Source organism: Echiichthys vipera, assembly GCF_963691815.1.
Source record: "Echiichthys vipera genome assembly, chromosome: 14".
NCBI classification, from domain to species: Eukaryota; Metazoa; Chordata; class Actinopteri; order Perciformes; family Trachinidae; genus Echiichthys; species Echiichthys vipera.
The window spans coordinates 11,445,500-11,471,532 of NC_139839.1; the positions used below are offsets into that span (position 1 = coordinate 11,445,500).

The 26,033-nt window shown below is 41.8% G+C and overlaps 3 protein-coding genes across 4 annotated transcripts in view; 2 read left to right on the top strand and 1 right to left on the bottom strand.

Annotated features, from left to right (window-relative positions):
- Positions 1-414: 414 nt before the first annotated feature.
- ublcp1 (ubiquitin-like domain containing CTD phosphatase 1) lies at positions 415-5,902 on the bottom strand. The gene is made up of 11 exons (XM_083926887.1): positions 5,787-5,902; positions 5,173-5,451; positions 4,698-4,789; positions 4,293-4,378; positions 4,057-4,172; positions 3,704-3,802; positions 2,965-3,002; positions 2,518-2,616; positions 2,240-2,356; positions 2,010-2,137; positions 415-1,680 (listed from the first exon to the last, which is right to left on the bottom strand). The coding sequence occupies exons 2-11, from the start codon at positions 5,324-5,326 to the stop codon at positions 1,653-1,655; spliced, it is 957 nt and encodes a 318-aa protein (XP_083783013.1). The 5' UTR covers positions 5,327-5,451; positions 5,787-5,902; the 3' UTR covers positions 415-1,652.
- Positions 5,903-7,880: 1,978 nt separating this feature from the next.
- Positions 7,881-21,991, top strand: LOC310956195 (RING finger protein 145-like). Its single transcript, XM_083926349.1, has 12 exons — positions 7,881-8,028; positions 11,387-11,638; positions 13,697-13,805; positions 14,167-14,258; positions 14,995-15,230; positions 15,363-15,538; positions 15,661-15,801; positions 15,909-16,091; positions 16,431-16,578; positions 16,830-16,952; positions 17,103-17,336; positions 17,534-21,991. The coding sequence occupies exons 2-12, from the start codon at positions 11,455-11,457 to the stop codon at positions 18,131-18,133; spliced, it is 2,226 nt and encodes a 741-aa protein (XP_083782475.1). The 5' UTR covers positions 7,881-8,028; positions 11,387-11,454; the 3' UTR covers positions 18,134-21,991.
- Positions 21,992-24,525: 2,534 nt separating this feature from the next.
- The window catches only part of LOC310956712 (transcription factor COE1-like), a 93,799-nt gene continuing 92,291 nt past the window's right edge, over positions 24,526-26,033 (top strand). For both annotated transcript variants that reach the window (XM_083927050.1, XM_083927051.1), the window contains exons 1-2: positions 24,526-25,114; positions 25,833-25,989. In XM_083927050.1, the coding sequence (XP_083783176.1) occupies positions 24,984-25,114; positions 25,833-25,989 (288 nt within the window). In that variant the 5' untranslated portion in view covers positions 24,526-24,983. The remainder of the gene's footprint in view (positions 25,115-25,832; positions 25,990-26,033) is intronic.

Consider the following 26,033-nt stretch of genomic DNA (forward strand, 5'->3'; position numbering starts at 1 on the left):
TCATCTGAAGAAATGAAAAGGAGTTGAATGTCCAAGAGAGCTGTAAACCTGACAAGAGTGTGAAAAAGAAATAAAAAAATCACATCCCTGATGTTTCCAAGAGTCTCAGGTGCTACTTGTTCATAGGGTGGGACATACGTTACCCTTCCCCCGACACTTCCTCTTCTTCATCCATAACTTAAAATCAAGTTGACAATAAGTGCAGATACATTAGTTTAATTAATGAAACAGCTACCAAAAAAACCCACAACAAAACAGAGAATGCACGTTTTGTGCTGCCAGTTTCCTCCTCCCTCATCCTCATTTTGTTCATCAACATTTGTATTGACCTAAACAGTTCAGTAAAGTCTCTAAACAATACACATACTAATGAATTTTGCATTTAAAATCATCAGATCCTTTGCGCGCATCTGAGTGTGTGCATCAAGCGACGGAACAGAAAAACTCAAATACATGTCTGGGCTACAGTGCACACACACCTGACCGTTTTTGTGCCTACAGTTTGTACATGTCTGACCTCCAGTGACCCCTGCATACAAGAAGTTTTCCATCCAAACATACACGACAGGTGATTGTTTTGAAGCAAGCATTTTCCCTACAGCCGGTCTTGATCTGAACCGCTCTTAATATCACAGTCGCTTTGGGGATTATTGCATATCATTACATGTCAAATTTTGTAGGTTGCTGGCATCAGTTTTCAGTGTTCAAGGACTTAGATTTGACTATCGCTCTCAACACATTCTGCCATTCCAATTTTTCACTTTAATTCTTCACTACAATTTGCACAGAATTACCTTGAAGGGTGTACTGCAGTAAACATCATATTGGTTTTAACGGTTTCTTTCCTGTTGAATATCACATTTAATCGTCTTCAATCCATCTTTATCAAACGCAGAGTTACGCATTCAGGCTTTTTGATGGTTAGTCTCAGTCTCTTCAGAATATCCAATAGGCGAAATCTTCATTGGGGGTGGGGGGTGGGGGGCACTTATTGATGGTAAAATTATATTTGTATCTGTTGCTTGGTATGGCAGAGTGGCTCGACAGTCAGAGCAGCGTATGCCTACCTTTAAGTGAAGCAACTTCACACTACCTATGATGTAAAAATCCTGTAAACCCCACTCATCAGGAAGACCAAGCCAGTTTAAAGATCTCAAATACGCCCAGGTACAATTGAGCTGTGGGCTTCAAGATGTATTGTAGACACCTGACTGAAGTTGGTACGTAGAAGTTTGTGAGTCATGGTGGATTGGGCATGAAGCCCTCAAAGTTCGGGGTAGTTTTTTTAACTCACACATTTTATGATAACCACACATACGGGTGGTAATTGCTGTTAATTATTATTATAAATGCAAAAAAAAACAACATTTGGGAGATTTGGGAGAGAACATGCAAACGTATAAATTGGGAAGCCCATCAGAGTCCTGAGCTTTTGAGTGTTGGTGGCTGCAGGGGTTAGTGTATGATTTGTAGCAAGGTTTGTAATAAAGGGCTTGTAATAGCCAGAGTGGTGTGTGTGTGTGTGTGTGTGTGTGAGTGAGTGTGTGTGTGTGCGCCTGTGTATGTGAGTGTGCGTGCATGGGTGACAGAGAAAACTAGATGATGGAATGGCAGCATCCAGTCCAAGTCTTTGCAGAAGACACAATCCCTCCTCAGTGGTGCTGCCTTTTAGATAGGTACCTACAAAACGTGCGCGCACACACACACACACACACACACACACACACACACACACACACACACACACACACACACACACACACACACACACACACACACACACACACACACACACACACACACACACACACACACACACACACACACACACACACACACACACACACACACACACACACACACACACACACACACACACACCATTTTAGGCATGTTGGCATATTTGTTTTCTTGATTATTTTGTTGTGAAAGTAAGTTCTAACAGGAGCAACTAGTGCTATGTCACTACTGCTATGAAATCATTACTATTTTAGCATATATGTGCCTACCTCTCCCAGTGTTTGTGGTTGAGTCCACTGAAGTCCTCAAGCTTGGCGATTTCTTTGAGGTACTGAGCCAGTTTAAAGAGCTCCCTGTCCTTCTCTCTGTTAAGATGGGCCTTCATGAAGGGCCGGATCTAATGAACACACACACAAATTAGGCAAAACGTGTGCACAGTGCTGACAATGATGAGGAAGTGATAAGGGTCCAAGTACTGATGATAATGTTGGCCGCCTACCTTTAGACCGTTCTGTGGGTTCATGAGGAAGTTTCGTCCGATGTCGTCAAACATAATGGTGTTCTTCCTGTTGTAAAATTCTCCATACTTCCCCCATATCACACCCAGGGGCTTCACCTGGATATGTGGATACAGCACAAATAAAGGTGCAATCCAAAGCCACATCACACTGCACGACAAGTAAAAATGAATATGAATGCTCTCATCAGCTGAGAGCAATTTGTTTGCATCAGTAATATGTGTAACCGCTCTGTGTGTGTGTGTGTGTGTGTACCAACCTCCACAACCCCTCTCTTGGGGGTATGTACTGTGATCATTGCTGCACTGTCCAACATAAACGTTATCTTGTAGTTAGGGTTGTCTGTCACTCCCAGCTCCTACACAGTGACACACACACACACACACACACACACACACACACACACACACACACACACACACACACACACACACACACACACACACACACACACACACACACACACACACACACACACACACACACACACACACACACACACACACACACACACACACACACACACACACACACACACACAGACAGACACACAGTATTATGTCTGTTCCCCTCTCAACCCAAATACTGCAGATTAAATAGATTAACACTGCCACCTTTTGGCAGAAAAATGGTACAGTACAGTAATGGCAGAGGTATGTAAGCCTGAGTAACTACACAAGAAGAACACAACGAGTGGAATACTTACTTTCATTTTGGCATCAATCCACTTCATACTCGTAGCAGCTAAGGATAGAAAGCACGCGTGTAAGATGTATGATTCACAAGCAGAGATACCAGCACAAAGAGCAAATCAGAAACAACAAAAAGGTTCCCACACCTTGTTAAACATCAAATTCAAGGACTTTTCAAGGACTTCCTGGCCAAATTCTCTCAAATTCAAGGACCCAGCACAACATAGTTTGAGATTACAACAATGTGAATTTTTATATTTTATAAAGTTTTATACATTTCCATAATTATATAATGATAACTAGCAGGTTTTACAGAATCTCAGCGACGACAATTAAAAAGACAGAGGCTTGAATGTGTGAACACATCTCAATTATGCGCTGTTACACTGATGGCAGACTATGTGGTCTTTTGCCTTCTCCAACAGACGAACAATGTATTGTGTAAGTGGACAGAGACTGAATAGCCAATTTACATGTTAAGTAAGAAAGAAATGTCATCAGAACTTCATTTTCTATTCTATATGCACTTCCAATGACCAATGTCTATTTAAATCTAATTTCAATATGTTCATGGGATTGGGATTCTTTCCTTCAAATTCACCAAATTTCAAGGACCCGTGGGAAGCATGCATATAAGATATGTACTTAGCAGATGTAATGGCCTAGTAGTTAAGACACACTGTACACTGTTCGGTAAATGAAAAGACAAGAGGAGATAAGAAAAGAGAAGAGAAAAGAAGGGAAGAGACTTACACCAGATGACAATGTCATAGTCCTCGTAGGCTGAAGTCAGAAACTCATGCAGGTATGGTCTCATCAGCTCCTGACCTGTTTCTGCACACGACTTGTGATCTAAACACACATAGGATGCAGACTTCAATGCATTGTGTCCTTGATTGATGACATGTATACTTTGCGAGGCTCATGCATGTGCACACATAAAGAGAAGAAACAGTGCAGACCAAGTATTGAAGTAAATGCTGAGTAATGTACAGTTAGAGTAAATGTAGAGTGTTTACTATTTGTACGCTATTATTTAAAAAGCCATAAAAACGTTTCCCAGTCATGCTTCTAAAGAGACAAATGTTGGTGTCAGTCTAACTCACCGAACAGTGTATAGTCCACATCCAGTACCAGAAGACTCTTGCCTTCTCTGGGAGGGTTCATCTCCTCCACCTTATAGTCTTTCACTCTGCGGGCAATCTTAGCCAGGTTCTCTTCTCTGGAGACATAAACAAACATTTGTTTATCAGACACAAACATGCATTTGCTTACGCCCCCCTCTCACAAATTTCATTTTGCTTCTGTGCAACCATGGACACATCCTGTTAAAACATCTAACCTGTTCTCCACTTCAATGACCTCCTCCTCAATGTCGAAATCATTGACTACATCATCGTTCTCTGGGGGCGGGGCTAAAACCTCTTCCTGCACAAAACACATGCACAGTTAAAGTGTACCAAGGGAAAGGTTTAACACAACACTGTAATGAGCAAATATTAATAATGAAATGTTAAAGAGCAAACCATTCAATTGGCTAACAAACCACTTAATGACCAGTTGATCAAAGCTAGTGACCCAAAGACCTAAGTAACAAGAAAACATGCTTATAATTACTCTTTCAATAACTATCATGTTTGGTTCAACTGTGAATTAGCCAATCATTCAGGTGCATAGCCAGTTGACTGGGAAACTAGTCCCAACCAGATATCTTTGGAATTAATTTCGCTATCAACCCGCCACCTACCAGGCTCTCCTCTCTGGTGCCCATCATCATGATCTTAGTGTTAGGCTTCAGCTTCAGAGAGCCCAGCTTCACCTCATCCTCTGCAGGTTTACCTGGAGGCAGGAATGAAAGAGAGGAAGAAAAGAATGAGTAGGAGGATCCATTAGAGGTTTTTAAAAAAACAAAACAAATTAAATTAAATTTTTTAGACTACAGACATATGGAGAAAACTATCGGACTGAGATGTTTGTATGTGTAAAACATCAGATGATTATGAATTTGCATTAACATAGACAGAGCCTGGAGAGAAGAGGTGAGTTTACTTGATCAGCAGCATACTTAATTTATCAGATCAGTTTCTTAAATATAGTTAAACAATAATGAAAAATGAAAATAAAGTCCTGATATCTTGTCCACCTGGTTTGGACGTCATATGGCATTATTTACACTCGGCCCCACAGGTATAACGCACTTGTGACCATGGATGCCCTCTCACCTTTGACCTTGAGTCCCAGTAGTTTCTGTCTCTCTGGCAGCACGCCAGTCAAGGACTTAATGGACTGTTTCAGGTCCATCACTGTGTCCTCCTCAGACAGAGAACTGATGGAGTACTCTTGACCTCCCCACTTTATGATCACTGATACAGACATGGCACACACGGGCTCTTTACACACATAAAACTGCAGCTGGAGTTAGGTATGCACTTGCACAGACGAGTGCACACTTTCAAGCACAAATATGTCCAGCTACAGTTACAAGACATCCACACGTGCACCTTGCAGAGAGACGGGGAAAAGGCAACAAGGAGAGGTGTCAGAATTCCACACTGTACCTGAATGTAACTTGAGCAAAACATAGAAAGTAGCTAATACTGAAACACAGAGAACAAAACATGACATCATTATTGTTAAGCATGGGTTGTTTTAGCTTGCTAATTTAAGACACGACGGCCAAATGCCATGTAATCGCGGCAGACACTTTGACGGTCCCTGATGTTGATATTTTTAGCAGGAGATGGCTAACACAGACTAGCAACAATGTAAACACGGCCGGTAACGAGCCAACTAGCTAACATTAGCTGACTAAGCTACGCGTTTTGGGTAACCTCACCTGCTACAGCGAGCTAACATGTAACACTTAGTAAACACTGTCAAATGTCTCCGGAAAAGTTGAATGAATGAATGAAGTTTGCCCGTTCAGTTTCATTCATCGAGGGGGCACACTCCTGCTCTTCCTGGCGTCCTGGATCCTGCCGGAAGTGACGTAGGGAGGGGGGGGAAGCTTCGTTGCCATAGTGACCGTATTTCAATAAAATAAAAATCGTTTCCACTTAATTCATTCTTAAATGTCATTTAGTAATGAAGCATAAAATAAGTGTGGCTTGCTTTTAGATTTTTTTTCTCTGATTGATCACAGGGACAAGTTTGTGTGTTTATGGCAACTTGTGCAAGCCGTTTTAACTTTTAATCGAATCACACTCCTATCATTAATTACATTTTAGATATCCATAACACCATTTTTATAGTCTTACTAGTCATAAAGGTAATTTAAGATATCCAAAATAACATTCTGTATTTTTTACAATTGTCATTTTTAGATATTCACAACGTAATTCTTAAAGTGCAAATGACCTCACTTTTGCCATTAATGTGTACTGGGCTTTCTATTCTATTCTATTCTAGTTTAAGAACATTCTGGAAACCTGTAATGTGATTCTTTCTCGGAAAACTGCTGTTGTACATATCCGTAATGAAATTTTTAGTAGTCAGAATGTATTTTGGATAGTCCAAATTACATTATGGACATCTGGAATGTTTTTTCATTTGGGACATCTGAAATTAAAATTATGACGAGTAATAATGGATTGTAAATATCTGAAATGGGAGTTCCTTCTAGTAAGATAGATGTCCAGAATGTTCATTCTAGATATCTCAAGTAAAGTTGGATATCTAGAATTGAAAGCCCAATACACATGAATGCAAAAAATAGGTAATTTGTACTGGTAAGAGTGACGTTGTTGATATCTGAAATGACAATTGTAGATATGAAGAATGTTATTGTGGATATCTGAAATGTTCTTTTTGAAGAAAGAAAAAAAACACTTGCCATACGTATTTGCATTTTGAATTACATATCCAGGCACCGGTACACAAATGGCACACTGTGCAGAGTGTTACTAATATTACATATTTAAATTGTTTGTTTAATCCTGAATGAATTGATTTTTGATGGTAGTATGTGGTTCTTTTAAGATACATTTGGCTCAGGGAATGAAATGGGGTAATTTTGTATGGAGTTTAATACCCTGGTGTATAAGTATTATTGCAATAATTAAGTAGAGCATCCCATCTGCTAAAAACTCCACTTCAACTTTATTAATATCTAGCCCCTCCATTTGGATGCCCATTAGTTGATAGTTACTAGTACTGTTTTCTAGGGTTCATAAAAAAATAAACAGTATAATTAACACATATTTACACTTACATGACATCACATACAGGAGATAAAACATCTAGAATATTACCCAAAGAGTGACAGTCACAATGTCCCCTGCCTTGAACATAACAACAGTGACTGACCTCCATGGATAAATTACTGAATGGGCATATACCGGGCACAGGCCCAGGCACCCATAAAGTCAGGGACCTTGACTCATAAAATGTTGCTAAAAAGACTAACACACAATGATCACGAAGCGATCACCACAAGTATTCACAAAATGACCCATAATGACCACAAAGAGACAAAAAAAAGACTAAAGGGATGACACAGGGCCACAAGAACTAGTTAAATGACTGAGAATAAATGATTAAAAATAGATGTACAATGACCACAGAGAGAAACAAAATGACGACATAGAAATGTAAAATAGATTCTAGAGTCTAAAAAAGATACAGGGGGGCTCTTACATGTCTGCACCCGGGGGCCCACGGTCTCATGATCCGCCCATGCTGACTTCCACCCAATCATCCCATAAACCAAATCACATCCTCATGGAAGTGACTGGCTAAATATCCAGACCCAGTAAGGAAATAATGCCTCATAAAAGGTAAAAAAAAAAAAAAAAAACATTCCGTAAGAGACAAACAAGATTTACTTTCCACAGTGCTGTCATGACAAGTATGGGCCCAAAATATTTAACGGGGCAACTATAGCGCGCATGCGTAGTAGCCCCTTCTCGGTACTTTGAGGGTAATGGCTGCTAGGCGAGATGAGCGGATCGGCTGCATCCTTTGAGTGTGAAGCATCGAGAGGACCGTTAACTCGGGCAGTGCCCAGTTAAAATGGTCGATATCCGACCCGAAAAGCATCCCGAAACCTTTGTACATATTGCGAACATCGTCCTTCAAATGTAAGTTGTCTTTTCCCCCCTGTATTTTACTCTTGTTGGCTGGGCGCCACAGCTAACGACAGCTCAGTCTCTAACGTTATCAGCTAGCTATGCTACAGTTGGGACTTAAGGGGAATCAATTTGTGCTGATCTCGGAACTATTTAAGCAAACGCTGTCTGCTTTTTGCTATGTGAATGTGTGTCGACGTCTTCAGTCAAAGGTGGTAGACCCAAGCTAACACATTGGGTACGCTTTTATTTCCTGTTGTGTTGAAGTGAGCTCGGTTGTTGACAGTAGCTAACTATTAACGTCGATGCTAGCTTGTGTTAGCTTGAATAGTTGGCTCTGTGCCTGCTGCCTGTGCTCGATGCAGCTCATCATCCCCACACAGCACATACACTGTTTACTGCTCAATTACCAACTTGACCCATCACACCCGGAGAAACCAAAGCTTTGTCAGCCTCTGACAAAACAGTTACTACAACACACAAAGAGTTGCAGTCTTATCTGCGGCGTAGCTAGAGATTTTTTTCTCTCTTCCGTCGAGACGGAGGGGTTACTAGAGTTCACCACAATCGATGCAGCACTCACTCATCCGTGACGTGTGTACTAGTGCCGATGTTTCAATTAAGCGAGTAATGTTATAAATACACCCCATTTAGATTAAATCCAACCACACCACGTAGCTGTTAATGGATTACGACGGATACAACGCGATGCTAGACGGTCGCGTTATATAAGCTCGGATTCCGCTAAATGATCTCTTCTCTGGCCAGTGGTAGTGAAGCCAGAGTTATGTAAGTTATGAGGATCCTGTCCCAGGACGCAGGAATATTAATGGATGGAAACTCTTGCTATTGGCAACTTTGAAACAGTCTTCTTGGGCATCACACAGTGACTGGAAAGTGTTTTTTTTTTTTTTAGAAGCTTAGGTGGAAAGATCAAACTGTATTCTGCTGTGAAACAAAGTAGTGCCATAATGTGTTCAAGGGCTGTATACGTCCACACCTTTTGAATAATACAAATACAACCATTTTATTGAGCAAGGAAACTGCAGGATCAGCGGAAACAATAAACCCTGAATGCCCTGCAGTAGTTGTTGATCACCATGACATGAGAGTTTTTTAATCACTTTAAGGGTTATGCTAGGTTGGATTTGAGCACAGTAACACCATTAAGTGTATTTTCTCTACATGACGGTTGAGCCGATCCGTTTTATTTATTAGTTACTTTAATGCATGAGATAAAACTTTTGGGTAAGTGGACTTTTGTTTTGACTCATGAGGAATGCTATGCTGTAGCAGCAACTGTACTGTCATTTAGTAGGATAAAGGAAGTTCAATAGAATTGCAAAAATAATCAATACAACAATATCTAAATTGTGCAGTTATGGCAATGTTTTACTCCAACTAGTAGATAACAAAAGTGGCAAGTAACATATGAGTTCACATGGCACTTTTACATTTTGATTGATAAATATGAAACCTGTCATGAAATGTAGTCACATGTAAAACCATAAATAAACATAGGCCAAAATAAATATGCGCTCTTTGAGTGTGCATGTACCCTATATAAGCAGTGTTGTGGTTTGGTGATGATGGCTGGACAGATGGATGGATGTATAAATACAGTAAAATGTAAAGGCCAGTTAGCAAGTCAAGTAAGAACAGAGTAGTGAAATGACAGTCATGTTACAGAGATTTTACCAATTTACATACCATAATACTCTTTTAATATCCCTGATAGGACTAGGCCGATGCAGTGGGATAATGTTGCATATTAATGAGCAAGACAGTTTTATGGCAAAATTAGATTTACAAGATTTCAGTAAGTACAGACTTTTTTTTTAGACATTTGAATACAGGCATCCTCATATGTTTTGTAAATGCTTTCATATTTATTAATATTGTTATAAAATCTCACATACTGTAACCCATATTGCCTAGTATCACTACTGACAGTGTTGTAAAAACCGAAAATAGATATACTACTAAATGTATTCTGTAAACATAAACAGAACAGTGTGTGGAAAAAACTGAGAACGCATACCGTATATGTGAATAAGCAGATTTTGCAAGTGTGCCTTATTTATCAAGCTTGACAAGAAGTTGCACCTGCATAAAAACACCTGAAAGCTTTCCCACATAGTTTATTTTCACAGTTGCTTACCGCGCTCATGTTAAGTTATGCGCTGTCGGTTAGTGCGTGGATGCAAACAGAAAGGCCTGGATTCCTTTGTATGCATTCAAGTATGGATTGATATTGACTGATTTAATGATTCAAATCCTAGTTGTGTTTGAAGCAATTCTTCATGTAGCCACTTCTCGTACTAACAAGCCTTTGTGTAGTGTGCTGTATATAATCTCCATTTTAGAACTGCAACAATGTTGCGGTCTTCCCGTTGAATCTTGGCAGCTACATCATATTCCAGACTAGCTGTTTTACCAAGATTGTGTCCTCTACATTCCTGAGTGAGCAACAGTGAGGAACGTGACACATAAGTGAGGGGACGAAGACTGTCAGAATACAAAGCGAGATGTATTTGGCAGTGTCAGTTGTGTTTGGATTTGTTGACTGTTTCACCTCGCTAATCCATCCTGCACAAACCCAAAAAAACATTGGGGAAGCAGCAAGGCAACACTTAGTTAGCAATGTCTCAACAGAAAGTGAGTGTTTGACTATCTGGTCACATCAACGCTCCCTGTTCAAACTGAATCTGTAAAATATTCACTAAATGTGTGGTTCAGCAGACTGTTTAACACATAAGGAGCCAGCCAGTCACTTCACATGCGGTCTACACACACACACACACACACACACACACACACACACACACACACACACACACACACACACACACACACACACACACACACACACACACACACACACACAGCCCTGCATCTCCCCCACCATATTTATTTAGGTTTTTGTAGAGAATTGAAAAGGTGTAAATAACTCAAAAGTTCAGCTAAAAACAACCTGTCCTGCAAAAAAATTATCAAGTTCCCTTCTTAACCCCTCGAGTCCCTCATAACGATGAATAATTGATTATTCATGCTATGCTGTCTACCAAATAAGTGTCATTTGTTCAAGTTATAGTTGTTATGTTATGTAGTTATTTTTCAGTGATTCTGCAAGTAGTACAAAAATACCATATGCCCATTAAATGTTATGCATAATTATTATAAGTTTGAATTTAAGACTACCTGCCTGCCAGCTGCAGGAAAACATTGGCTTTTGCTAGGTAATCCTCCTTTGCTGCTGGTTGGCTCTCATCTTTTTTTCTCTCCTCCTCTGTAACTGCTTCTTATCTCCCCTGCATCCTGTTAAACATCTTTGTGTGCATTGTCCCTCTCTCTCTCTCTCTCTCTGCAGTGCACCCACTGTTACCATCCCGTCTTAGTGGTCAGTTCTGCCTGCAGATCAGAGGTAAAGCTGAGGCCATGGCAGTGAAGGACCGTGTAGAGGCGGTGCTCAATGTGGGTCTGCGAGTTCCCAGCATCATGCTGCTGGATGTCCTGTACCGCTGGGACGTCAGCTCCTTCTTCCAGAAGATCCAGCGCTCCAGCCTCTCCAACAACCCCCTGTTCCAGTACAAATACCTGGCACTCTACCTGCACTACGTAGGTCAGTGTTGGTGTCCACTCACACACACAGCCTGTTCTACTCTGTATTAACACTTCTTAGAGGATTAGTATAAAACAAGCACATTACACAAATGATTTCCCCCTTCTGCTCTACATAGCATTGTACACATTTGATAATGTAACAAATGTATAAAGAGCTGTAGTCATTGGCCTGTTATTGTTATCAGTTAAGTTAATGGTAGGCGTTTTGTGTGGACTATTTGACTATCAGCTTAAGTGGCTCCTGTTCCGCTTTATCAGTAGGCCAAGAACTAACAGTAGCAATGTTACCTCGCTTGGTTGGATTTGCATGGTTTCTTTACTTTCTTTACTTTCTTTTCATTCAGCAAAGTCAGCCTTGTGTACCCAACTCTGTCAGTTTCAGAATGCTCACACATGGTGGTAGGCAGTAAGCCATGAGACTCTGCTTTGTAGTGATTTCAGGACAGTCAGGAGGGATTGATTGGCATGATGACAAGAGGAGTGTGATCAAAAGCATGGCCGGATTAATATGCTGGTAAAATTAAAAGATGGATGCCAGAAACTTTTTTCCTCCTCCAGATGTGCAGTTCTTGCCACAGCTGTGGTATTCTGGCAGTGTGAGTCAGCTGTGCCAGTCAGAATAAATGTGAATACAGAGTCAATTGTGTAGGTAGCTCTGTCAAACAGACACAAAATATGTAGTTTAGGCAAAAAAACCAAACCCCAACAGAATAATAACAAGGAAAAAGTGGTTCTGAGAATGCCAACCTTCATCAACACTGAACTGTTATCCATTTTTTCTCATCGTTTTGTTGGCCAATTCCCCATGCCAAGTATATTTTCACCAGCTAGTGAAAAGATTCACAACAAGAGAACAATGTGAGACACCTTAGAGGATCCGCCCAACGCACAGGCCACACTGTCTGGAGTTAAAGGCTTAGTATTTTAACAGTGTTTTTAATGTGGGGCTAGTATTCACTTATACATTGATGCTAAAATAATCAAGTCTGTATCTCTTAGTCTTGCAATAGTGGAAACACCATTTTAGGTTCACCACCACAATTTTTCCTTGTGCCAAAGTGCAAATTGGACAGAAATCCAAATTGATTGATATAATCTGCTGACAGTCAAGACAGAGAAACAGGCAAAAACATAACCTCAGTGGTGAAGGCAGTCAAGTGATGCACACATTCCTAAAGTGCAGTGAAATGTGGCCTTAAAAACACTTCTCCTAGCTGTGTCTCTCGCTTGAACTTTAACTGGAAGGTTGCCAGTTTTGTGATAAGTCATTTCCACTTAAATGTTGTTAAGCAAATGTTGTTAAGCAAATGTTTACAAGCGTAGTGTTAGTCGTTCTCGGCTGCTGTTGACCATGTGATCAAAGTAATGACACCCTTTTAACAGGTGTTAGTAATTAGTAAATATAGTCAAATATTTCTCCACAGAACAAAACAGCTTATGTCAAATAGATTGCCACAGAGAGAGAGATAACACAAGTTCTCTGCATTACAGGGAGTCAGTCAGGTGTATTTTCAGTGTCACTGGAGCACTGAAAGACAGTGATTTAAGGGTGAAGTTGACTCGGCAAAGCCTGATGGTCAGACTGTGATTTGGCCTAGCTGACAAGCACAGGGTCAGGTTTTCTGTGTGTTTTGTCTGTGTTTGTGTGCGCACTGTCAGACTTGGCTGCAGCAGTTGCTTAATGAGCCAACAGGCTTGGTATGTGCTGATGAGTGCTGTGGGTGGACAGACAGAATAAAATGTGGGAAAGAGGCAGTAAAACCAATGTAACTGTTGCTATGTACTCAGGAGTTTTTTTTGGCAGGGCTTTAGGAAGTAGATTGTTGTGCGATAAGCCTAGTATTGGCAGCAGTGTTTGATTGACTATCACAAATACAGTAGCCCACCGCAATAGCATAAGAAACTTCTGACACACACACACCGGTTTACAACAGGAAGCAACAGAGATGCTTTATAATGCATGTATTATCACTTTTTACTTTATGCTATTTCTGTCTTACCGGTTGTGCGTGCGTGTGTCTGATTGCGTGTGTCTGCATGTTTGACTATGTTTCAGGTTACATCCTGAGCTTGGTGCTCCTGACTCTGCCTCGTCAGCACCTGGTTAAACTCTACCTGTATGTCCTTACGGCCCTGCTGCTGTTTGCTGGTCACCAAGTCTCAAGGTACACACACATACACAAACACACACACACACACACACACATACATTATAGATGATGTTTGTGATGGCAGCTGGTGCACATATTTCCACATCTGATGTATAATCGTAACAGTGACATTTCAAGTATGGGTGGTTATAGTCTGATCTGGTACGATTTGCAGGGCCACCATAGCCTTTAGTGAGCATTCACTGTATGTTTTTGTGTTCTGTATCTTTTTCAAGGCATTTACCCACAAAATATATCAAAAGCTACTGTGAATTTTCTTTGTGCTAGTTGAGACACATGGCTAGAAGTGTTGCGCTATTGGGTCAGGCACACTAGATTTCCCTTTTAATTAAGCTTCTCGACCTTTTTTTTTCAGGGATTATGTCCGCAGTGAACTGGAGTCTGGCTATGAAGGACCTGTCTACCTGGAACCTCTCTCCATGAACAGATTCACCACTGCACTCATAGGTATGATATTACACATGAATGTATGAAGACACACTTGTTCAGTATACGTGACGAGGCATGGCTGTCACTGTCACTTGTAGATCTGCAATATACTGACGTCTATAGGTGCGTTTCCACTATGGTCGACTACCCGCCAAAATGCCCCTAAATTGCATATGAGTTGCTCAGGAGGCCGTTTGACTGGGTAGAAAATCATTTGTCCCCTGAAATAAGCCGGCGAAACAGTAGCAAGCACACTTTTAAAAAGAATATGGGGCAGCAAAAATCAAAGGCCAAAGTTATTGATTGGTGGGCCGACGAAGAGGTTCGGGCCATGTTGGTTTGCTCTGCTGCTTTCATCCTGCTGCTCTTCCTTATTGTAAAACTGATCAGCTACTTACTGGCGATCAAAACCCATTCAGAGTGCTACGTCACCTCCGGAGTCTGGTAAATCCCTCTTGGGCCTTTTTTTGTAATGGAAACACGACGAGTGAACGGCCATTTGAGAGGGCGTGCCCTGAAACTCTTAGAGCGTCCACTCTATAGGGCTAGTGGAAACACGACTTATATGACAGCGAAAATCCATCCTCCATAAAGAAAGGTACTGAACTGTCGGAGTTGTGGCTCTGTAACTTCTCTGTGCCTAATAAAACGTTGCTAAAAATGCCTTGGCTATATTAAACAGTATATTTTTAAGGTCATGGATGTTAAAGCTGATGCATATGGAAATGGTTTCTGTATGTGTATCTTCTTTCAGGTCAGCTGGTGGTGTGTACGCTATGTTCCTGTGTGATGCAGACCAAGAGGATTTGGCTTTTCTCTGCTCACCTCCTCCCTCTGGTGGCCAGACTGTGTCTGATCCCACTGGAGACCATCGTCTTCATCAATAAGTTCTCCATGATCTTCACAGGCCTGGAGGTCATTTACTTCCTCGCTTCTAACTTGCTGGTGCCGTACAACCTGGCCAAGACTGCATACAGGGAGCTGGCTCAGGTAATAATCAAGTTATCTGGCCTGATGTCGCAAGCTTTTCCAGTTTTTATGATAGGATTTTTGCCATAGTCGTCCTACGAGATTTCCTCACATGTAATATTTTGTCTCTGTACCTCTATCTCTGTTCCCCAGGTGGTGGAGGTGTACGGGCTGCTAGCTTTGGGTATGTCGCTATGGAATCAGCTGGTCCTTCCAGTTCTCTTCATGTGTTTCTGGCTACTGCTGTTCGCATTGCAGATCTACTCCTACTTCAGCACCAGAGACCAGCCTACCTCAAGGGAGAGGCTCCTTTTCCTCTTTCTTACCAGGTAGGATTTTGTATATTAGCAGGTTATGTTGGAGTTACATGTAATGTCAAATGGCTGTTCTGTTTTTTCCCCCTCGTCTTGAACTATTCTTTTCTCTCCTCCTTCTCTCTCCATGTCCTCAGCATTGCAGAGTGTTGTAGTACACCTTACTCCCTGCTCGGTCTGGTATTCACCGTCTCCTTCATTGCTCTGGGAGTTCTCACACTCTGCAAGTTCTACCTGCAAGGTTACAGAGCTTTTATGAATGACAACACCATGCACAGGTCAGTCAGTGCATATGTCTGTGTGTGTGGGTCCGTTGAGGGTGTCTGGTTGCATGTGATTATACTTTTAATCACTTTGCTTGTTTGTTTCCTGTCTGTCTGTGCAGGGGGATGACAGAAGGCATCACCCTGCTGATCCTCGCTGTCCAGACTGGCCTCATCGAGCTTCAGGTCATCCACCGAGCCTTCCTCCTCTCCATCATCCTCTTCATTGTTGTTGCGTCCATCCTGCAGTCCATGCTGGAGATAGCTGACCCCATAGTCCTGGCCCTGGGAGCATCAAGAGACAAGTAAAATACATTACAATACATCTTATTTTTCATTGAGAATACATTTTATTTCAGTTTAAAAAAAAACGAATTTGTACTGATTATAATTCTCAATCTTAAACAATGACATGACATGGAGTCCCACATCGTGTAACAAAAATGGAATTCTGCTGAGCACAATGTGCCAACTCTGTGTTTTGGCATGTTGGCAACACAGTTAAAGGTCAAACCTAGATGACGTTTGTTTATTATTACCCCAAAAAGGCTGGCAATACTAAAACGAGGACATTTCCTGACCTGCCCATGTTAATAGTGATGAAGCTGATCGTGTTCTCTTTTCCTCCCTCATCCGTCCTGCAGGAGTTTGTGGAAGCACTTCAGAGCTGTGTCTCTGTGTCTGTTCCTGCTCATCTTTCCAGCCTACATGGCCTATATGATCTGTCAGTTCTTCCACATGGACTTCTGGCTACTTATCATCATCTCCTCCTCCATCCTCACATCACTGCAGGTAACACGCAGAGCATACACATACTGATAAACATACTCACTTTTGTGTTTGAAGGTTTTAGAACATTTTCATCTTGATAGATGTAATTGCACTTAATTTATCCCAATTTATAGAAACGGAACATAATAGAAATCCTGACTCTAAAACTCTCCTGTCACTGCACTTGAGGATCCTGCAGCATCTGTACTTTGTGATAATTTTTGAGTTGTATTACATTAACATTCTGAGGCACTCTCCTCTGTCACCCCCAGGTCCTCGGCACTCTGCTTATCTACATTCTCTTCATGGTAGAGGAGTTTCGAAAGGCTCCAGTAGAAAACATGGATGAAGTTATCTACTGTGTCAACGGGACTTACAGATTGCTAGAGTTCCTGGTGAGTGTCACACATGCACACACAGTCTATAGTAACGTGAGGGAGCGCAGACGAGAAGGCAGCATGTGATAAAGGCATTGGCATTGTTGACAAAACAGTATTGCATTGAGGTATCTCTACCTCACTGTCACTGATTTCCTCCCTTGCCAGGTTGCAGTGTGTGTGGTGTGTTACGGCGTATCGGAAACAGTATTTGGGGAGTGGAGTGTGATGGGCAGCACCATCATCCTGGTCCACTCGTATTATAACGTCTGGCTCAGAGCCCAGCTGGGCTGGCAGAGCTTCTTGCTCAGGAGAGATGCTGTAAACAAGATCAAAAGCCTCCCCACGGCCAGCAACACACAGTTGGAGCAGTACAACGACATCTGTGCTATCTGTTACCAGGTATGAGCTGGAATTGTGGGTTTGTGTTTATGGAAAAAGAGCACATGGCCAAGAATAAACTCCAAGTTTAAGCTTGGCTCATGGGAAATGTGATTTGATACTTGTTGACTTAGAGCAAAGTGGTTTTAAAACAAATGTAAAGTCAAAGGAAACATAACAACACAGCCTGTGGGTTTTTTTGTTCTCATTTCTTCCAGGACATGAACAGTGCTGTAATCACTCCATGCAGTCATTTCTTCCACGCTGGCTGTCTGAAGAAATGGCTTTATGTCCAGGAGACATGCCCCCTCTGTCACTCACAACTCAAGAGCCAATCACCAACCACCTCGGTTCCGAACCAAGACGTCCCGGCAGCCAATCAGGAAGAAGCCACAGCCAATAAGAAGCAGAAAGATGAAACTCTCCCAGATGATGGGAAGGAGGAGGGAACAGGAGAGCAGGAGGGAGTTAATGGACCTGCCATGTCAGCTGGAGAAACCTCCTCTGGTGTGCACTCTCCCAAGCACTTGGCCAATGCTTCATCATCTTCTCCTTCCCCACTTGTGACTGAATCTCAGAACCAGTCCCTCACGGACAATCCTTCTTCTTCTTCTTCCTCTCCTTCGCCTCTCTCCCACTCCTCCACCTCACAGCCACTGGCCCAGGCACACATGACCCCTGCTATACCTGAGCGTGCCCCTCAAATAAACCCAGGCTTCCTATTGGATAGCCAGGAGTCACCTTCTGGTCCATCATCACAGCTTGACAAGCCCACCTCTCCTACTGAGGAACCGTCGCCTCCTCTTTGCAGCCTCTGAGCCCCATCGTAACACACACAACATACGTGCATGCACATATAAACACACAATCTAAATACTCCATCTGCCAATATCCTGCCTATATTCTACTTGTCCAGCGGTTGGCTATTCCATCATTTCAGAATTTAAACTCTCTTCATATCCATTTTGAGAGAAAAGAAAATCCAAATCAATCTCTACGTAGATATTCACCGCTCAGCTTTAAAGGAAGGCAATTGCCTTGGTACCCTTCTTTTAAATGTTTTTCCATGACGAGTATAACTTTCATGCCAGCAATGATTTCATATACCATTTAATACACAAAGGGGAAAGCAGTAATATCATCTCAAAAATAATTGGTAGTTCTACATCATGTCCACAAAATGTGAAATTCTGAATGAAACTGAAGTATTGCATCACTCACTTTTGACATTGCTTTTCGACCTACGATCACATTTCTAAAACCATGCTTATGTCCTTCTCATTTCATATGATGGCTGCTCCCATCAGTCCTTTGTTTGTGCAGCTTCCCTCTTACTGCTGTTCATTTCATAGTGTTTGGGTTTTCTCTGTAGTCCTGTATGTGCCATGATCTTATGAGGAATGGGTCAGCGGTTTAGAGAGCCTTGATAGGCTAGCGATAACTGATAGTTGCATTTTACACAGTGACAGAGTCATAACGTTTCATAAAGTCTACAAGTTCCTCCCATCGCTTTTGATAAAGATTTTCACTGTTCGATGACATTGATGTGTATTAGTAAATACACTGAGCATTAACAGAGACTGAATGTTACTTGAGGCCATCACGTGACCTGAAGCCTGGTGCTAAGCAGAGGAGGCAGTGTGTGGTCTATTTAAGTGTTACAGTGTGAACAAATCAAAGGGTTCACATGGAAGAAATCATTCATTTCATGTGTCAAGCTTTCTCTATTATACTGCTTCAATATTTGAATCAAACTTGTTTGGCTGGTCCCAGCAAAAACAGTCCTACTCCTCATAGCCAAACTTTTTTTTTTTTTATTACTGTTAAAGAGATGTTATTTTTAGGATCATTTTTACATTACTGCTTTATTGGAGCGCCCACAGTGCAGATTACCTGAAAACAAGGGAGAGAAAGACAGAGGAGGGAGATAACATGCAGCAGAGGCCACAGTTTGTATGTGAACATTCTGCATTATGAGAGTGTGGAGTGTAAACGTCGTTGACTTTTCTTCATTTATGGTACTCGTCTGCCCTCATCTTCCTGTGCTCAGCTGATTTACATATACATTCAACTAGTCACATTTAACCAGTCCATCCCAAGTTTGCCATTGAGTCAGCGACTGTTGAGACTCTTTCTTGGCAGGAGCCAATCACCTCGCTCCATCCAACTCCGTTCTAAACCAATCACATCAAAGCACGCTGTGTTTTCCAGGACCATCATTATCCTCCTATTGTTCAGTCACTTCACTCTGTGAAATGTTACCAGCAAATTGAGCCTTTTGTTAGAAAATCATTTTATCCCACATGCTAGCACACACACGCACACACTCACTCACACTCACTCACACTCTTTCAGTCGGCTCCTGTGCTTAGAAAATGGGGCAGGACAGGGAGAAGTGAGTGTTGAGGAGTCTGAGTGTTTATTTAAAGACTAAAAGTTGAGAATCCTGTGAGTCCTGATGCACGCTTATATGTAGAGCTTGCACGCTGCCACTGTTACCATAGCATTTATTTGTCTCCAATGTGCTCCAACCTTGCTAGCAATTTTTTAATTTTTTTTCTTCTGCCATTTCTTTTTTCTAATTTTTGGGTTTGGAAGTGGGGGACTGCATTTGCACTAATGTCATTTATACTAGCAACGCTCCAAAGCTGTTCTGTGGCTGTCAGCAACCAAATACCCTCTGATTTTGTTAGTGTACGAGGAAACAGCCCAATCTGTTTGTGTGAAATGTATATAAATGTTGCTCTGTATGGCATATATATAAAACCAGAGTGTTGATATATAAATAGGATCAGGGCTTGGTTTCTCAGAAACTTCCTAGTGGTTGGATGTTCTTGGTTGCTTTACATGCCTGTGAACAAAGATAGCCAAAAGTTGGCTAAGAAGCCTTGGGGAAACCAAGCCTTCTGATCTGAGACCAGCCAGTGTTACTGCTTCTCCAGTCTGTATGACGCGTTCTCAAGCTGGTGTGATCACTCTGGTGCCCTCTACTGTTAGGAGTGGGATCAGCAGGACGCAGACGGACAGGAGATGCATTAGTTATCCCTCAACAGTATTCCTTACTACCACTATTACTAAAGGTCTTATTACTATGAATGACTTAGTTATTGACATTGGGAAGCGTTGGCTGCAGGGCTGAGAATGAATACATAATCAATGTAGGATCAAACCTGGCCAACGCTGTTTAACTGTTTCTTTTTTTTTTAAGAGATGAAATGTAGAGTTTGATGTATTTTGCACATGTTCCTCTGAAAGTGGAACATTAGGACTTTCTGTATTCTTGAACGAATCATTCTCATTTTGTTATCAGCTCCATTCCTTAAGACTTTGATGTAAAACAAAGTGCTTGAAACGGTTACAAAGATTTAAACAGCCTCATACGCTCTTGGGTTGTGGAGCATTTGAACTGTGTCGAGCAGAAAGATCACCTGCCCGACAAAAGGCAACATGCTCCACAATAGTGAGAACTGTCATTGGCATCGCTATGTGGATTTGCATTGCAGTATTAAGTGATACACTGGCAGAGAAGCCCATACGCTGTTGATTCCAGATGTATTTGCCCAGGTTATACTTATATATACCTATAACAGTTTTGCGGTCCCTCTCCTGGCTATGAACTGTGACATATCTTTTCATACTGTCTGGGACAACTTAACCGCAAATGCTTCAAGGCTAATCTAAGCTCAATATTTAATGACTATACAACCTATTTGTTGGATAACTATAGTATACTTATGGATGATACATATTTTAAACGCCACTCAATCTTTAAATGCATTGTTTGCATTCTGGTGCATCTCTGAGATTTAAGCTGTGGGACTGACTTCATGTAAAATGCATCACTGACGGTTTAGGCAAGTTGTCTGTGAGCTATTGTGCCAAACAAATGCATGAACCCGTCAATGCTGCTGGACACATTGAGCATCGCGAATTTTGCATAGCAGCTCTTCCTGTCAGCTGTGGGTTAGTGTGTGTTGAGATCGCAAAACATTTGCCACTAATCCATGTCAGTAAACACATACAGTATATTTTGTTATTGGTCTTTATTGTCTGGTAAAATAACACTTACAAAAACAAGCCAATGTGATCTAAATACCCCAATAGTTCTTATACTTAACCAGTTAATGTATATTACTTTAAAATTGCCTCCAGTGAATTTGATGGTGTAACCAGGAGGAATATGAATAGTGGATAATCTGATAGCTGAAGTCAGTCTCCCATCTGATATCCAGCTATTTCGGGGACTAGTTTATCACAATGTGTTGCAAAATCATTATGACACTGAAAATGTAAGCAAATATTGTTTTGGAATCTACAGCTGTCACAGGGCCCTCTGACCACATATTTCTTAATGCATTTTTAATGAGCCTTTTAAAAAAAGAACAGCACTGCTGTCCCATACTTTCGCCTCTGACTAACGGATGTTAGTAGATCACGTTCAGGGCTGCTCTGACCGAGACGCCCGACAGAGTTTTGTTTCAGTTTTTTCTTCTTTTTCTTTTCTCATCAGTTTTTCCACACACACATTTAGGACCTTCTCTGTAAGACTCTGAATGAGACTCAGTTGTATTCTGTTAAAAATGCTTCACGGTTGGTTTTGGACTTTATGCCTGGCATTGCCTTGGTTATTTTACAAAAGTTGAATGTCAGAAATAAAATGAACCATCCACTCTGGACTCAACCTTTTCTTTTATTTGGACTTACAGTATAATATGTGATTGTATGTACATGTAAAAGAGCAGTAGCATAGCACTTTTGATGTGTAGTTGTAATTGATATTATTATTATTATTATTATTAATATTAATGGTCTAATAGTGGCAGACTTGTCCGTTACTAAAAGATGACATACAGTTAATTGAATATTATGCATTATACTATTAAGAAGTTAGAAGGATTAATAAAGTAATATTTAGCAGCATTTTCAAACTAATAGGAAGGACAACTTGCTGCAGACATGGTTTATCATCATAGACAAGGAGACACAAAAAGTTATATAATGAATCACTTGTATAATTACAAGGTGCGTCAGTGCGCGTGTAGTTGGACGTGTCAGCCACATGATGGCGCTGTTGTGTCGTTTTTAGACTGAGGGAAGTGATCCATGTGCCAAACTACTAGTCACACACACACACACACACACACACTGCGGACTATTTCTTGTCACAGTACTGTAGGGACTCTTTGCACAACAGTCAGTTTATATGGTTTTATAAAAATTGTGTTTGCATGTATCTCTATCGTTAGGTTCCTTAATGATGCTTTTTTTTTATTATTGTTTCTCACTTTAATCTCTCTCCTGACCAATGTAGTACTCTTTAACAGGCTACTCATATAACTGAAAAGATATCTCAACTCAACGTTAAAGTGACCGTTTTATACTAAAGGTATAGTGCTCTTACAGCCTCTAAATCAAATCCTGTAGGATCAGATACATGTTCAAGTGTTTCACAGTTTGGATGTCCTGGGTAATTCTATAATTGTATGCTTTTATTTTGGCCAGAGAACTCATTTACACACTTTTCATTTCATTAAATTATATATATTTTTTTTTTTATCATTTAGCTGCCTATGAGAACTGCTAATATCGCCTTTCATATCTGAATAAACTGATATGCTTTCACTCCGATCGATCCAGACACCAGGGCCTGTGAACACTCCTCCATTCACATATATTTCCCCCCTCAGCCGTGAACCCGCTCCAGTCCTATATAGACGGGCTGATCCGCCACCGTCTCTCTCCTCTTTAAGCAGGAAACTGGAGCATAAAAGACTCTTATTCTCCATAATCAAGGTCAAGAGCGTTTTTCAATAACCTTTGGGAATTAAACCCTGGAACCGCGCCAGCTCGCCCTGCCAATCATTTTCACAGACAGCTGAATAATACAAAAGTTGTTGACCTTTTGCCCCTAGACGGATCAATACGCTGTAGCTTTATTTTATTTAAAAAAAAAAGAGTTCACGGAATTATCTATTAATATTTGTATTTTGTTTGGATTCCCTTTCGGCTGCGTGATAAATTGTTTCAAATAACAGATGGTGCTGGAGGGAGAGACAAAGCAGGGAAATCTGGTAGCAATTATCCTCAATTATGTTCATTGTTATTTTGAGCTAATTATTGTTATTGTCACTTTTGTTTGCGAGTCTTGCGGCGCTGGGCTGCAATAAGCAGGCCCCGAGGAAGACAATGGGGAGCAGGGATATGTTGTGATAATGAAATATGGCTTTTTACAATTGAGCCTAACCAGTTGATCTAAATAAAACTTAGATCTAAATGCACGGGCTGAGGCTTCATATCAAATTTACCGAACGTCTGCAGCTAAAATGAGTCTAATAATGTACCTGTTTGATACATAGTTAAGCCTATATATTTATTTTATTACAGTTGGTTAAGTAGCATTGAATATAATATGAATACTTTATTATATTTATGAATGAAATGTTACAATTACGCAAAGCATTTGTGCATGTCTTCGATCAAAGACTGAAAATATCAGAAGTCTCTTTTTGGTGTCCTCCTTATTTAATATCTCCCTGATTCTCTGTGCGTAAAAGTAGCCCTTTGAGATAATCAAGTGAAGTGTGATTGTCCCGCGGACGAAAAGTGCCCACCCTGCTGAGGTGCCACTGAGCAATTTGTACATTTTCCAGCATCGGGAGTGCCAGCCTGCAGGCGACTCTGCTCCGCATGGACAGAAAGAAACTTTCTTCGGTGCTGTGTTGCGCACAAGGATTCATCTCCACGTGAACAGAGCAGAGAGGTATCTGCAACAAGCAAAACATCCCTTTAACAAGGACAGAGAGGGTTCAGGGACCAGAGGGACTGAGGACAGGAGCTCCGTGGCCGCTGGACCTGACTCCACTCTCGCCTTTGTTTGGGGGCGTCTCCTCTCCTCTCCTCTCCTCCCGTCCTGTCCCCTCCTCTCCTCCGGTCCCCTCCCCTCTTTCCCTTCCCATCCTAGCTCCCTCTCTCTCTCCCCCCAGGGCGGGAGAAGCCCGTGTTTGGTTCTCAGAGTGAGAGAGTCCTTTGGGAAGAGCCACAAAGCGTTTTCATCAGAGAGTGTGTGTGTGTGTGAGAGAGAGAGAGAGAGAGAGAGAGCGGAGTGGCGAGAGCTCGGGACTCATCTGCAGGAAAGCAGCGCTGCTCTGGACAACCACAGACCCCCAACACGTCCCGGACGGACCGCTGGGCTTAAGGACAAGAAGAAAAGCAAAGAGCAAAAAGAGGAAGAAAGAAGTGTCAGATGATGATGATGATGATGACATCTGATCTGGGTGCTAGTTGAGCTCTCTTTCCTGTCTGACAGCTTCAACTGTGGGATCTTCCAAGCGCACCAGGAGTGACTTTTTTAAAAAACACATTTTTCACCCTGGGTCCTGCCGTCCATCTGGCGATTAAAATCACGCGTTTGAACACTTTGGATCCTACCATTCCGATGTGATTTCCCCTCCGTTTGAGCGCACACTTTCTCACGAGGACGAGAATTGGAGGAATTATCAGTCAACTGCTTGAGTCCAGCGAAGCGCACGCGGCGGCCGCGGCGAAGAGCGCACGTTGCCTCCTCTTGAATCAGAGCGGAGGATCCACGGGCGAGCAAGTGTACAGCCACAGCCGGGGAAGAGACCGAGACAACAGAAGGACCAGGCGCCGACCTGCGGAGGTTTCTTAATGTTTGGGATCCAAGAGAGCATCCAGCGGAGCGGCAGCAGTCTGAAGGAGGAGCCGCTGGGAGGCATGAACGCTGTCCGGAGCTGGATGCAGGGGGGCGGCGTGCTGGACGCCAACACGGCCGCCCAAAGGTGAGCTCTACTCGGGTGGAGTAGACAGGCTGCAACCCCTCCGAAACTGGGAAACAGCGTGTTTTTTTTCTGTCAGGTCCCTGCAACCGCCCGTGCCGTGGGCACGAGGCTGTGTTGATGGGAACTGCTGTCCAGAGGAAGAGATTTGAATTTAGGCGTTGCTAAAATAATTTTGGAAATTAATATTCTTATGCGGGATATCGAATTCCTTAACACATTAAACATCCTGTTTGATTCTAAGACAAATAACTAATCAGTTAATGGCAACATTTGTTTGTGCAACGTGCGCCTTCTAAACATAGTTGGCTGAGGTTCAATGAGCATGAAGGCAGATGGATTAATTAATAAACCTATCACCTATCCACCTATCTGTGTTTAGAGAGAAAAGAAACTATACCCCTCTTCTTTTCTGAACACTTATTGTAACGGGGACATTGTTTTCCATTTGGCCCACAGAGATGTAAAGGTGGATAAATCATGACCTCATGTCTCAGACTATCATGACAAGAACATCTTCCATCATGAACCGATGTGAATATATATTTTTAGAACAATCATAGTCTCATAATGAAGAAAGAGCAGCCTTAGTCAAATTAAGAAAAAAAAAAAACATGTTTTCATTCGCTGCATAAGTCCTCACATCTCACATTAATTATTTCAACAAAGTCAAACTTTCTAGCTTCTAACACCGACTCATCCCACGCCTGTGTGTCCGCAGTGGAGTGGGTCTGGCCCGGGCTCACTTTGAGAAGCAGCCGCCCTCCAACCTGCGTAAGTCCAACTTCTTCCACTTCGTCCTGGCCCTGTACGACCGGCAGGGTCAGCCGGTGGAGATCGAGAGGACCAACTTCGTGGACTTCATCGAGAAAGAGAAGGTCGGTGATAATAAATCATGATTTATTGTTAATAGTTAATATGC